Raw genomic sequence first — 14,481 nt, 5'->3', positions numbered from 1 at the left:
CCCCCCCCCCCCCCAAAGTTTTTTTAATACCCCAACCTTCTAAAAACTACATTTTCATTCTTTTTTTAAACTATAAATACCCCCAATCTTTCATTCTTTTCACTCACAAAAATATTATCTTCTACTCTCTCTACTCTCCAATTCTCTATTAGTCTCTAATCTCTTATTCTCGTTAAAATTACGAATTTGGTCTTTGTAAATTGGAGCTTCAAAATTCAACTTTCAATTTTCGGCTTCCGATCATACACGTCTACTTTTTGGTACATTCGTTCCAACTCACTTTTCATTTAGTTATTTATTTGTTTGCATTTAATTATTTATTTTGTGAGTAATTAGTCTCTAGTCTCTACTTATTTAGTTATTTATTTGTTTAAAACTTTACATTACATTTTCGTATTATATATAATTTACTCACTTTTTATATTTGAATATGGATTTCAGAAAAAACATTATTGAAAAGGGTAAAACAACCATAGTTAATTCGTTCACTAATTTATCTACCTCAAAATCCAAGAAAAATAAAAAAATCGGTAGTACTTCTAAATCTAAAACTAAAAAAACTTCTCAATTAAGAATAAATACGGATGATTATACGCATGTTGATGATATTGTTTTTAATATTGATAGTAATAGTGGATTAGATACTTATCATGAACATTTACAAAGAAGGTTTGGTAATTTTGATGAGGAATTACCTAAAGATGATGAAAATTTTGATGAACATGATGATGTTAATGATTATATTGATAGTTTTGATAATAATGTTGATGAATATGATGATGATGAAACTCAGCCAACTACGGCTACTCCCACTCCCAATCCCTCTTCCCCTCCCGCTCCCTTTCGTTATCCTGCTCCTGTCCCCCGTGCATTCTAGGACTAAGGTAGAACGTGCTAAAAAATCAGTTGTGTGGCAATTTATGACTCAGAATGAAGATAAAATACAAGCGATTTGTAATAAATGTAAACATAGAATGAATCATAAAACTGTAGGAAAACAGGGTGGGACGGGACATTTGAGTAATCATTTAATGTCATGTTGTAAAAATGAATTTTTGCATGCTAAAGCTGTAGCTGAAGCTAAAAAGAATGGTACCACCCTTCCTGAAAATGTAGGAGTAGAGGGCTCTAATATGGTCCAAACACAATTAAATCCTTCTAATGTTTCGGGCTCTAGTATACAGCGGTCATATAGTAGAGAAAGAGATCTTGAAGAATTAGCTAAAATGATTGTTGTTATGGGTTTGCCATTTAGTTTTGCTGAAAATCCCGGTTTTATTCATTATATTCAAATTGTGTATAATCCACATTTTAAAGGTTTTACTAAAAATACAATTAAAAAGACAATATTTGATTATCAAGCTCAACATTTTCAATATCTTCGTTGTTTATTTTATTATAATAATTGTAAAATAGCTATTACTTCTGATATGGGTCGTAGTGTAAATGGTAATGATTATTTCACTATTACTGCACATTGGATTGATGAAAATTGGACTTTGCAAAAAAGAATTTTAGGTTATAAATGTTGTGAAATGCATAAAACTGGTAGTTATATAGCTCAAAAAATTATAGATGCTTTACAAAACTATAAAATTTGTGATAAAATAAGTAGTGTCACCTTAGATAATGCTTCTAATAATAGAACTACTGTTGAAATACTAAAACCGTCTCTTTGCCCTATTTATGTTGATGACTTTCATATTAGGTGTGCTGCACACATATATAATTTGATTGTTAGAAATAGTATAACAATGTATAATGATGGTTGCATAAAAGTTGAAATTGCATGTCATTTTATTTTTAAATGTCAAGTTAAGTCTAGACGCAGAGATTTTGAAAATTGTTGTCGCGAATTTAATCTTCTACCTAGAAAAATTCCAAAATCAGTGTGTACTAGATGAAATTATTTATATGAAATGCTTGAAGTCGCTTATGAATATAGAAAACCTTTACAAATTGTTTGGAATGCTCATAATTCAAATATGACATATAGACTTGATGATAATGATTGGAATGACATAAAAGAACTTACAGAATTCTTAAAAGTTTTTTATGTAACTACAAAAAAATATCTGCACTTTATTATCCAACTATTTGCTCTGTTTTACCTAATATTTGTGTTATTTCTAGTAAATTTTATAAATTCAAAAATAAACCAAGATTTGAAGAATCTGTTAAGAAAATGATTGAAAAATTTTAAAAATATGTTATTCCTATTCCTCAAATTTATTTAACCGCTTATTTGTTAAACCCACATTACAAAGATGAAGGTGCATCATGAATGGTTGATAAAATATATTTTAATTTGGGTATTGATAGTGAAGATGATGAAACACCTAGTTGTCAAGATGTTAAAGATAGTATAAAAATTGAAGCTAGAAAATTGTATGACTTGTATAATTCTAATATAATGAATGTAGTATGTAATGAAGAGCCTCAAAGTTCTAGGAGTAGATATAATAATGAAGATGATATTGATGATATGATAGATTCTTATATTGAACTTTCTCATAATGATAGAAATGATTTTGATGCATATATTAATCAAAATACAGAACCTAATATTATTGATCTTCTAGAATGGTGGAGCAATCGCGACCAGGGATTTCCAATACTTCAACCGGTTGCTCGAGATGTGTTAGCTATTTAAGCATTTTCAGTAGCTTCGTAAGGCGCTTTTAGTGCAGCAAGATTTCAAATTGGAGAGCATAGATATTCATTAGCAACAGATAGCTTGGAGATATCGGTACTATTTAGAGATTGGATTAATGGCAAGAGAAGGAGTTATGGTCTTTCACCTTTACCGACCAAATTTGAAAATGACGTTGATGAAATAATGCAAGATTTTAGTGACAACGACATTGATGCAATGGAGGAACTAGCTAATCAACCAATTCCAGAGCATGTTACTAGAGAAATGTTAAATGATTTAAAAAAAGATTTCCTTGGTAGCATGAACTATTAAATTTAAATGTCTATTAGTATGAGTATAATAATTCGAGGTCTAATTCAAACAGAACCCTTCCTAGAAGGTAGCTGTGTAGATTAGATTTTTTAATACTGTACTAATATTTTGTAATTCAACTTGTACTATTCAATTAATATTAATAAAAGTATAGGCTATTCGCCTTAAATTTTTTTTTATTATTGTCTTGACTCTTGAATTTAAATTTTCAAAGTTTTAAAGTGTGAAATTTAAACTTTTATAGTTTTAAAGTTTGAATTTAAAATTTTAAACTTTTAAAGGGTGAAATTTATAGTTTTAGTAGGCGTTTGGCCATGCGATACCATATCACGATATGGTGTCGTGAGATGGAATCAGCGTTTGGACATGCGATTTTACGCTGATTCTATCTCATGATTCCATATCATGAGAGGTGATACCATTCCATATCATGATTTGAGATATTTTTATACAATAATTGATCCATGAGTTTATATTTTGTTAAAACAACCCCACATTTGTATCTACTAACCATTTGTTTCATATGTAAATAAAATTTATAATCACATCATTACTTTTTAAAATTTATTATTCTCACCAATATAAAATTTATTATTACTTTAAACTTGATGAATATAAATGATAAAGTAGAAATTCATTTGGTGAATATAAATGAGAATGAAGGGAGTAATATTTTTTTGATTTTTCATAATAAAAAAAAACGTCTTAATCTTATGACTAAGCATAATATTGATAAAAGAAAATTTTCATTGGCGGTGCCGCACTTTCTTAATCTTAATATTTGCAAAATGTTCGTTCACATGACTGAAGGATATCAAGTCCAATTGATTGAGGACTTAGGAAAATTTGATCAATTAGTTATTAATATTTAGTCAAGTGGACTAGTTATAATTTTTTTGATTAAATTTTAATAGAAGTGTTTTTGACTCAAACTTGTGGTAACTTTTTAAAATTTCGTTATTCAATAATATTTAACTATTGATTTTTCTTGTAAATAGTTAGAAGTTAGTGATGTTTGTTAATTTTTATCTTAGTGCATTTAACTTCTAAGTTAATATTTACTCACTAATGTATGTTTTTTTTCTACTTTATAGGTTATTTGTAAGAGTAGTTGAGAGATATGAACATATCAAGTACAATTTATGTTCAATTTTTTTTAATTAAATTAAAGTTAGATGAAACAATTATTTAACTGAAGAACAAATAACTTTGTAATAATTTATTATGCGATTTTATAATTTTTGTTTATTTGATAAGATTGAATAAACAATTGGGGCTATTTTAATAGTTTTACAACTTATGGGATTTTTATGTTTATGAGAAAATATACAACACAAAAATTCCATATCGCATGTCCAAACAAACCTTCAATTTCATCTCATGATTCCATATCATGATACCATATCATGATTTCATATCATGATACCATATCGCATGGCCAAATGGGCCCTTATAGTTTTAAAGTTTGAATTTAAATTTTCAAACTTTTAAAGGGTGAAATTTAAACTTTTATAGTTTTAAAGTTTGAAATTTGAATTTAAATTTTCAAACCTTTAAAGGGTGAAATTTAAACTTTTATAGTTTTAAAGTTTGAATTTAAATTTCAAACTTTTTAAGTGTGAAATTTAAACTTTTATAGTTTTAAAGTTTGAATTTTATTATTTAAATTTTCAAACTTTTAAAGTGTGAAATTTAAATGTCTATACTTTTAAAGTTTGAAAGTTTGTATTTAAAACTTTGAAAGTATAAATTTTAACTTTAAAATTATAAAAGTTTTAATATTATTTGATTAATGTTCCTAATTTTTTAATTTTAATAATTTTTTTTAAAAAAATTATATCCGTTGGGACCCAGTTTCCGGTCCGGCCCGTTACCGAGACGAGTATGCCATATTTTTTTCCGGAATTACCAGTTCCGGTACGATTCCGACCCGTGGTGACCGATTCTGGCCCGTGGTGACCGGTTCCGGCCCATGGTGACCGGTTCCGTTTAGGTTTCTGTCCGTCCCGAACCAGTCGTCCCGGTTTCGGTTTTGTTGCCAGCCATAAGTGTGGCTAAGTCACAAGAGTAAAAAGACCAACAAGAGGTAGACCATTTAGAGATGATGGAATATGCCCATAGCCTTAAAGTGTTAGCTTTAGACCTAAGGGGGGAGATGATAAGATGAGAGATCAAGTCAAGTGTTTGAGAGTAAGATAGTGATGAGTTCCAAAGAGTTTGGGGGATATCTTTTTAGAGGTCCTTTTAGTAATGAAGTTGTTAGAGTACTAAGCTTGAATGTGGTGGTAAAGAGTAATAGTTTTGGGATGAGATTTCCCATAGGGATGTATAGAATCTGAACTTAAGGATTTGGGTTAAACTTGTATATAGTAAGAGCATACCATTAGACTCAGACCTTAGTAAGAGAAACCCCATTCCATACCCAGTACAGTCGTCATTCGAGGACGAATGATCCCAAGGAGGAGATATTGTAGCACCCAAGAAAATTTTTGAGCTAAGACTTGAATCATCCTTTGTTGTGAGTAGGATTTACCGACAAATTAAAAATTAACAAGTGTTAAGTTCACTAGTTGTAGCACCTTGAGTTCGAAAAAGAATTAAATTGGAAATAGCAAAATCTGAAATTTTGCAAGTTATACTTAAGTATGAGTTTTAGGTTGACTTCAAAAGACCATAAATTTCATTGCAAGATAATTTAGGTGGGCTACAAGGTACCCAATGAAAGGTCTTTGAATTATCTTTCCAATGCCACTATGTTTGCTCAATTTCGAGGTCGGGTGAGTGAGATATGACCTTTTGAAGTTAGACTGTCTTATTAAGGTAAGTTAGATGGAAATAGTGAGGGGTATTTTGGTCTTTTCCTTACCCAATCAAATTTAATTCATTTTAGTAATATTTTAAGGGTATAATCTGATTAGGTTCTGTTCTATAATCCTAGTTTACGCCTAGGGTTTTAGTTGAGAGTTCAAGAAGAGAAAAGAAGACAGAAGAGGAGAAAAGAGGAAAGGATGAAGGCGTTCGTCGACGTTCTTGAGAGTTATTGCGGATTGTCGCCATAGGTTTGATCCCTAAGAGGTATGTAAGCTTACATAATGTTGGGTTCTTTCACCCACACACCAATCATGATTTATTCAGCGTAATTTGGTTCTTGAAATTTAAAGATTTGAGTTCTCGATGAGTTCTTGATAAGTGTTCTTGAAGTTTCATTAAGTTTTGATGTAAGATTCTGCTTGGGTAAACTTTAAACAACCATATCTCTTAGAATATTAAGTGTTACGTGAGTCATAACCTATCCAATTAAAGGTAATTGAATCTACTTTTCAACCACACCAATTTCACGTCAATCCAATATCTGAGTAAAAAGTTGCGACTATTTTAGTAACCTATACAGTGCTGTTACGTATTAGCCGACGGGAATATATTGAAAATAATCATTTTTGTCTTTTTACCTCCAAGAAAACCATCAACGAATTTCTTGACAAATAAAAAGTTCAAAACAATAAGATTTTCATCTTTACTCATGAAAATCATATTTTTTGGCCATAGAGATTTCAAGAAAACTAACTCGAGAATCTCAAGAAAGGTTTTCTTGATTGTTTACCTTCAAGCTAGGGTTTCAAGGCTTCTAATCAAGTTCTTCTTCAAGATGCTTCAAGAATTTTTTTCTTCTAGGTATGTAAGACTATCATAGTGTTGGATTAGTTCGTCCTCATGCCCTACATCTACGTTTAAATCAGTAAAAGAAGAATCTAGGATTTTTCCCCTAGATTTGAATATTCTTGAGATAAGTTCATTTTGAGTCTTAAGTTCGTGTTTCTTTTAAAAGTTCTATTCCTAATTATCGAATTGCTATATTGTTATTGAGATCCTCCATAAACATGAGATCATGAACCTTGAATCCATAAATTCAAATTCAAGAAAAGTCAAGAGCCAAGTCTAGGAAGTTCTTAGAGTCTTTTCAAGAAGTCTTTTGCAAAATGCTTTTAACTTTGTGTTAAGACTTAAAGATCGAGTTGAGTAAAGAGTAAAGAGTAAAAGTTTGAGTCCTTTTCTTCAAAAGTATATGGTCGGGGACTATGTATTCCCAAAGAGTTTAAAATGTTTTCAGATTTAAACAAGAAAGGAAACCTCAATTTTTAAGGAGCCTTTGGGCTAGTTTTCAGAAAAGAGCAATATTTTCTAAATGAAGCAAGAGAGGAAATTGAGATTTCCAAGGTAGCCTTTGAGCTAAGTTTTTGAGCAATTATCTCAAATCAGCAGAAAGAAGTATGTTTTAAAAACATAAAGAGCTAGTATATTTTGGGAGTAGTATTGAGCACTAATATGGGAGAGAGTTCAAATAACTCACAGCCCCCATAAACCATGTAGCCATCATAGATAGAAAAGGGTCATACTTTTTAGATGAATTCTTTTCGCATAGACTAGTGGATCCACTTAGTGAGTTAGCTTCCTATATCACGGCAAGGTATAAGATGGGCCTCGACACGTGAGGTAAAGCGATGTATCATCACTATAGTTCTTAAGTGATGGTTGTCGGTTAGAGAAACTCCCACAGCAGTAGTAGCATGGTTTCTCAAGGGGTTCTACTTAGTGTGAATGGGGGTATGAGACTTCATTCATGCATTGCACAAGTAGACTTTGAGAGGGAGCATGGTTTGTCTTTTTATGATATTATGATTATGAATTGACAGCATGTTTTCAACAGTTTTTCTTTATACTGCACTTGTTTTAAACTGCTTTATAATGAAATGAGTTCAGTTATGTTGAGTTGAGTTGAGCCAAGTAAGTTCTTCAGTTTCTTTCAGATTCTTTCAAGCTTATGTTAGGCTTTTAGAATTCCCCTTCCATGTTCGTACATTTCACGTACGAAGCCATTTGGCCTGCATCTTTTCATGATGCAGACACAGGTATTCAGGATCATCAACAGGAGATTCGTTGATACATCCGAGAGTTCGAGTTAGCTATGGTGAGCCTCCTTATTTTCCGGAGGATTTCATTTACTTTTCAATTTAGTCAGGATGTCATGGGTCTTGTCCCGACTTCCATCTTTATCAGTTAGAGGCTTCGTAGATAGTCAGTATAGTTAAGAAGTCTATATTATTCATTTATTTTATTAATAGTTTTAAAGACTTAAGTGCCTATTTATAGTGAGTTGAATATATTATTTTTATTCTAAGTTGTTCATTTGAGTTAAAGTTTCAAAAGTTGAGTTTATTGAATTTTATTTCAGTTTTAAGCTTTTGCATGCTTAAGTGAGTCTTCCGGTTGTAGTCAACCAGGATGAGGGTTTGCTTGGGGACCAGCAATGGTTCTTGAGTGTCAGCCACGTCCAGGGTGTAGACTCGGGTGGTGACAGAAGAAGACATCCGAAAGCAAATTTTGTTCTTTTGTAACTTGTAAGCAATAGTAAAACAAAGAAAATTGTAGGAGAGAGTTCAATATTGAGAATAAAAATAATAAAATAGAGAATAAAAAATATGAGTATAAGGTAAATATTAATATAGGGTCAAACTTTTAGGAGATAAATAAGAAAACACAATTTTCCACTTAAAGGAAATTATTCCCAAAAAATGTTTCATACCCTTAAAAAAAAGTGGAAAAACTAACTGTCATTTTTTTTTACTTCATATATGTTTTTTTAAAAAAAAAATTAAAAGTACATATAATTTTTTTTTAATAAATATATATAAGTGTTTTTTTTTAAAAAAAAATTGAGGCCCCAAAAATATGGGGTCCAAGCGATGGCTTTAGTGAGCTAATGATTAAGACGGTCCTGGGTAGTTGTACCAATCTTCTAGGACATCACTCCGTCAGAAGTACGCTACCAGAGAAATAGTTTTGCTAAAGCCTTTTCCAGGTATGAGGAAAATTTCAAGGGTGACACCAACAAGATGCTTAACTGGAGGAAAGCTTTAAAAGAAGCAGCCGATTTGTCTGGCCATGATCTGCATGGCGCTACTTACAATGGGTCAGTAGCTATATTACCTCATTTTGTCAAGCATTTCTTCTATAATGGTTGTTACACTTGCACATGTTTTCTTTGTACAACTCATGAACTTATTGAACTGCAAGTAACCTCATGCCACCTACTCCCTCACCTTTCGTAAATGTAAAATATGCAGATCAATTAAAGTTCACTTGTTCTAGTAAGTAAGGTGAGTTAGTGAGTATCATCCTTTTTGTTCTTACAATCTATACATAATTCCTATTTGAAGATTCCAATTACATTCATACTCTCCTCAAATATTTTTTCAATATTTTGTTTTGTTTTACTCTATCTGTGTTTTATTTGTCTGTGTATTTTCTTTTATTCAAGTTCTTTTTTGCTCAGATTGTCATTGTCCTCTCTCTCTCGTGCAGAGACGAGTCTATATGCATTCAACATATTGTGAAAGATATATCTAATAAGTTGAGCCGAAAGTCAATGATCAGTGGCACTCTTGTGGGAGCAGAATCACAAATTCAAGCTGTACTTTCACTGTTGATGATGGAGTGTGAAGATGTTCGATTTATTGGGATTTTAGGGATGAGTGGTATTGGGAAGACCACCATTGCAAGGGCTATTTTTGATAGTATTTCTCATCAATTTGAAGGTGCTTGTTTTGTTGTAAACGTTAAAGAAAATCAAGCTAAGCTGGGATTGTTGTCTCTACAAAAGACTCTGGTTTCTGAGGTGTTGACAGTTGAATCTGTGAATATAGCTGATGAATATGGTGGAATTGATATGATCAGAAAAAGGCTTGGTTCTAAGAAGGTTTTAGTAGTTCTTGATGATGTGGATCACCAAGACCAGTTGGATGGGTTATCTGGACACAGTAATTGGTTTGGTAGAGGCAGTAGAATTATTATAACAGCAAGGGATAAACACTTGTTTCGGGACTATGATGGAACTTATAGTGTCGGCTTACTAGCTGAAGCTGAAGCGATTCAGCTGTTTAGTTGGCATGCTTTTAGAAAAACATCTCCTAACAGTGATTTTCAGCAGCTCTCTCAACGGGTGGCACAGTACGCCGGTGGCCTTCCCCTGGCGCTTAAAGTCATAGGTTCCTTCCTGTGTGGACGGAGCATGAAGCAGAGGAGAGATGCACTGAAAGGTATTCCAGAAGATGAAATTATTTCAAAGCTTAAGATAAGTTGTGATGGACTGGAGGATGCACATAAGCAAGTTTTTCTAGACTTAGCATGTTCCCTTATACCAGGTCCTGCTTATATTAGAAAACTGTACCCTGAAATAATAATAGCTGTCCTGATTGAGAAGTCCCTCCTTTTTGAGTCATCATTTGAAAGGATTGCGATGCATGATTTGATTCGAGAAATGGGACGACGCGTTGCACTGCAACAACAATACCCGAAGAAAAGGATATGGCTTCATGAAGATATTGCTGAATGTTTTAACAGAAAATACGGTATCAAGAGAAATTTTATAAATTATAAGTCATTAATTTACGATATTCTGTTCTTGCCTTGAGGAAAATGAGGCAATGTATTAAAGCTTTTAAATGAGGTTAAAAGCATTTTCAAACCATACACCCAGTGGCAGATCCAGGATTTAGAGTTTCTGGGTGTCAAACAGATTCATCGCCTAAATTATCTTTATGTTTGATTCGAATTACTCGTCTTTTCGATTCAATCAATAAAATGGGAATAAACAACATGTATAAATTTTTTAAAAAGTGCTTGTAGGCTGTTTACGAAAATTTATGGTGGTTCATAATGTTCATTTGTCAAAAATCAAATAAACATAAATATATTAATATTTATTTTGATTTAAAGTCAAAAAATTACGTATTTAAAAAAGAGTTAAACTAAGATAAATTAAGATATTTGTTTTTAACCTCTACAAAATCAATTGTATTATTTTTAGGATAAACATAAATAGTTATTTAAAATTACTTGTCAATCAACAAAATATAAATATAATTAACCTATTTTCTTTTTTTACATTTTACTCTCTTCATTAATTTATAGGTTATTTTTTGTTTTTGAAAGTCAAGCTATAAGGTGTATTTTCTTGTTCCTTTTTTTAAAATTATATAAACATGACAAGAATCACAACTAATAATGTTTTTGGTTGAATTGCATCTTAGCGAGAACGTAATATTTATGAACAAACATAAGTTGCAATTCTTATTATGTTAATGTAATAATAATAAATATTTTAAAATATTAATGAAATTTCACATAGCTTGAATTTCAAGAATAAAAAAATATCATATAAATTGAGAGAGTATGTATATATGTAGGAGTTAATGAATGATTTTCTATTTTGGGTTACATGAAAATAGTACCAANGAGATCTATATACATTTTGTAACACTCCCCCTCAAGCTGGAGCATGTATATTGATTATGCCCATCTTGTTACAAAGGTAATTTACTCGAGCTCTATGCAATGTCTTCGTGAACAAATCAACCACTTGTTCTCCTGTCTTCACGTAGCCCATAGATATCAAGTTTTCCTGAATCTTCTCACGAATAAAATGACAATCAACCTCAATATGTTTCATTTTTTCATGATATACCAGATTTGAAGCAATATGAAGCACAACTTGATTATCACACCAAAGTTTTGATGAAGTAGAATGCTTCAATCCAATTTCAGTTAAAAGATGATGTATCCACATGATTTCACATGTAGAATGTGCCATTGCTCTATACGGATTCTGTACTGGACCGAGATACAACGTTTTGTTTCTTACTTTTCCATGACACCAAGTTTCCACCAACAAAAGCACAATAACCAGTAGTAGATCTTTGATCAATCTTGGATCCAGCCCAACCTGCATCTGCGAAACACTCAATGTGAGAGTGTCCATGATTGCTATACAATATACCAAGTCCAGGGGCTCCTTTTAAATAACATAAGATTTGTTCTAAAGCTGCCCTATGTCTGACTGTGGGTGTGGACATGAACTGACTAACCACACTTACTGCAAAGGCGATATCTGGACGAGTCACAATGAGATAATTTAATTTCCCAATCAACTTTCTATACCGTTCTGGATCTTCAAATGGATAGTCATCATCTTTCATAAGAGCACATTGGGAACCATTGGAGTACTGCAAGGCTTGGCAGCCAACTTTCCAGTTTCTGCCAGTAGGTCAAGAATATTCTCTCTAACATAGAAAAATACCCTTCTTGCTTCTAGATACTTCTATTCCCAAGAAGTATTTAAGTTGTCCCAAGTCTTTTGTATGAAACTTAGTATGTAAGAAAGACTTGCGAGAAGAGATACCAGCAAAATCACTTCCAGTAGTGACAATGTCATCGATATATACAACAAGGAGAATAGTTCGAGTAACAGATTTCCTATAAAAGACTGAATGATCACATTTGCTCTTTTCCAATCCGAACTCCTGAACTACGTCGCTAAATTTTCCAAACCAAGCTCGAGGACTCTGTTTCAAGCCATACAAGGACTTCTTCAAGTGACAAACCTTTCCATACTCCCCCTGAGCAACAAAACCATGCGGTTGCTCCATATAAACCTCTTCGTGGAGATCACTATGAAGGAACGCATTCTTAATATCCAACTGATGTAACGGCCAATTCGCAGACAAAAGTGAGTTTGGCAACCGGAGAGAAGGTATCTGAATAATCCACCCCATAAGTCTGAGCATACCCTTTGGCCACAAGTCTAGCCTTAAGTCTCGCCACAGAGCCAACTTTGACTGTGAATACCCACTTGCTTCCCACTGCTTTCTTTCCACTAGGTAAGTCTACCAGATCCCATGTGTGATTTTCCTCTAAGGCATGTATTTCCTCAAGCATTGCTTTAGACCATCCAGGATGATTCAAAGCCTCCTTAACAGTTTTGGGTACAGATATAGAGTCCAGAGATACAATCAAAGATCTAGATGCGGGAGATAACTAACTGTAGGAAACAAAATTACTAATGGAATATATGGATTTGCAAGTGCATGTACCTTTGCGAAGAGCAATAGAAAGGTCAATATTTTCGGTAGGATCACTTGGAGGAGGATCTGATGACGAAGGAGTTGGTGCAACATAGGTATCATTAGTCTCCCGTCTCCTAGAGTTAACCTGAACAACGGGCAGTCTTGTTGGAGCTGATGGAACTGGCGCTGAAGGCACAATAGTAGATTGGTGCTGAATTGAAGAATCAGGCGATGTATGAGAAACATCATTTGATCGTTCTGGAATGGCCCTAGTAACTTGGTACACTAACCACTCATCTTCCTCCCCCTGACTCGTAGAAATGGTAAGAATGGTATAGCCTTCGAAAAGGCTACATCAATTGATACCAAATATTTTCCAAGTTCAGTAGAGTAACAACGATATCCTTTCTGAAGGTGAGAATATCCGAAGAAAACACACTTCAAGGCCTTGGGATCCAACTTGGAAACTGATGGTCAAACATCTCTAACATAACAAGTGCTTCCAAATACATTAGGTTCCACCGAAAATAGGGACTTATTTGGAAAAAGAATGTTATAGGGTACATTACCTACAAGCACAGTAGATGGCATGCGATTAATCAGGAAACAAGCTGTAGAGATTGCATCGGCCCAAAACTGTTTAGGAACCTTTGTTTGAAACAATTGTGCCCGAGCTGTCTCAAGTAGATGCCTATTTTTTCTTTCAGCAACTCCATTCTGAGAAGGTGTATTAACACAAGATGACTGGTGGAGAATCCCATGTTGCCTCATAAACGACTGAAATGATTCTGACATGTATTCTTTAGCATTATCACTCCTTAGCACGGTAGTATTAAATTGAGTCTTGACTTCAGCGAAAACGCACAAAAATGGGAAAACACTTCAGATCTATTCTTCATAAAGTATATCCACGTCATTCTAGAAAAGTCATCCACAAAAGTAACAAAATATTTATGTCTAGTTTTGGAAACAACAGGACATGGTCCCAAACATCAGAATGAACTAACTCAAAAGTTGACTCTACTCGCTTATCAACCCTTGGACTTAACGAGGTGTGATGGTGTTTAGCAAATCGACATGATTCACAATCCAAGAAAGAAATATTTTGAAACTCGGGACGGTCGACGACCGAAGCCATTCATCTTATGCGAAGACTGGTAGAGAAATATAGAGAGAGGAAGAGAGACCTACATATGGTGTTTATTGACCTTGAAAAGGCCTATGACAAAGTACCGAGGAGTGTCCTCTGGAGGTGCTTGGAAGCAAAAGGTGTCCCGATGATATATATTAGGGCGATAAAGGACATGTACGGTGGAGCCAAGACTCGGGTTAGAACAGTTGGAGGTGACTCGGAACTTTTCCCAGTTGAGATGGGGTTGCACCAAGGATCAGTCCTTAGCCCTTTTCTATTTGCTTTGGTGATGGATGAGTTGACGCGGTCTATTCAGGAGAAGGTTCCGTGGTGTATGTTATTTGCGGACGACATAGTACTGATTGATGAGACGCGGGATAGAGTTAATGCGAGGTTGGAGGTGTGGAGACAAACGCTTGAGTCCAAAGGGTTCAAGTTGAGTAGGACCAAAACAGAATATTTGGGGTGCAAATTCAGTGATG

General features: G+C 33.4%; 2 protein-coding genes across 2 annotated transcripts in view; one reads left to right on the top strand and one right to left on the bottom strand.

Moving 5' to 3' along the window:
- LOC125845877 (disease resistance protein Roq1-like) overlaps nt 1-10,436 on the top strand; it is a 23,671-nt gene extending 13,235 nt beyond the window's left edge. Inside the window, exons 2-3 of the mRNA XM_049525371.1 lie at nt 8,767-8,936; nt 9,329-10,436. Coding sequence (XP_049381328.1) covers nt 8,767-8,936; nt 9,329-10,436 — 1,278 coding nt within the window. The remainder of the gene's footprint in view (nt 1-8,766; nt 8,937-9,328) is intronic.
- LOC125844869 (immune-associated nucleotide-binding protein 9-like) overlaps nt 1-14,481 on the bottom strand; it is a 947,253-nt gene that overhangs the window by 559,156 nt on the left and 373,616 nt on the right. The gene's annotated exons all lie outside the window — the stretch shown is intronic.

Source organism: Solanum stenotomum, chromosome 11 (genome assembly GCF_019186545.1).
Source record: "Solanum stenotomum isolate F172 chromosome 11, ASM1918654v1, whole genome shotgun sequence".
Taxonomy (NCBI): Eukaryota; Viridiplantae; Streptophyta; class Magnoliopsida; order Solanales; family Solanaceae; genus Solanum; species Solanum stenotomum.
Note: the sequence above shows the minus strand (reverse complement) of the source record. Positions and strands in the feature narration are given on the sequence as shown.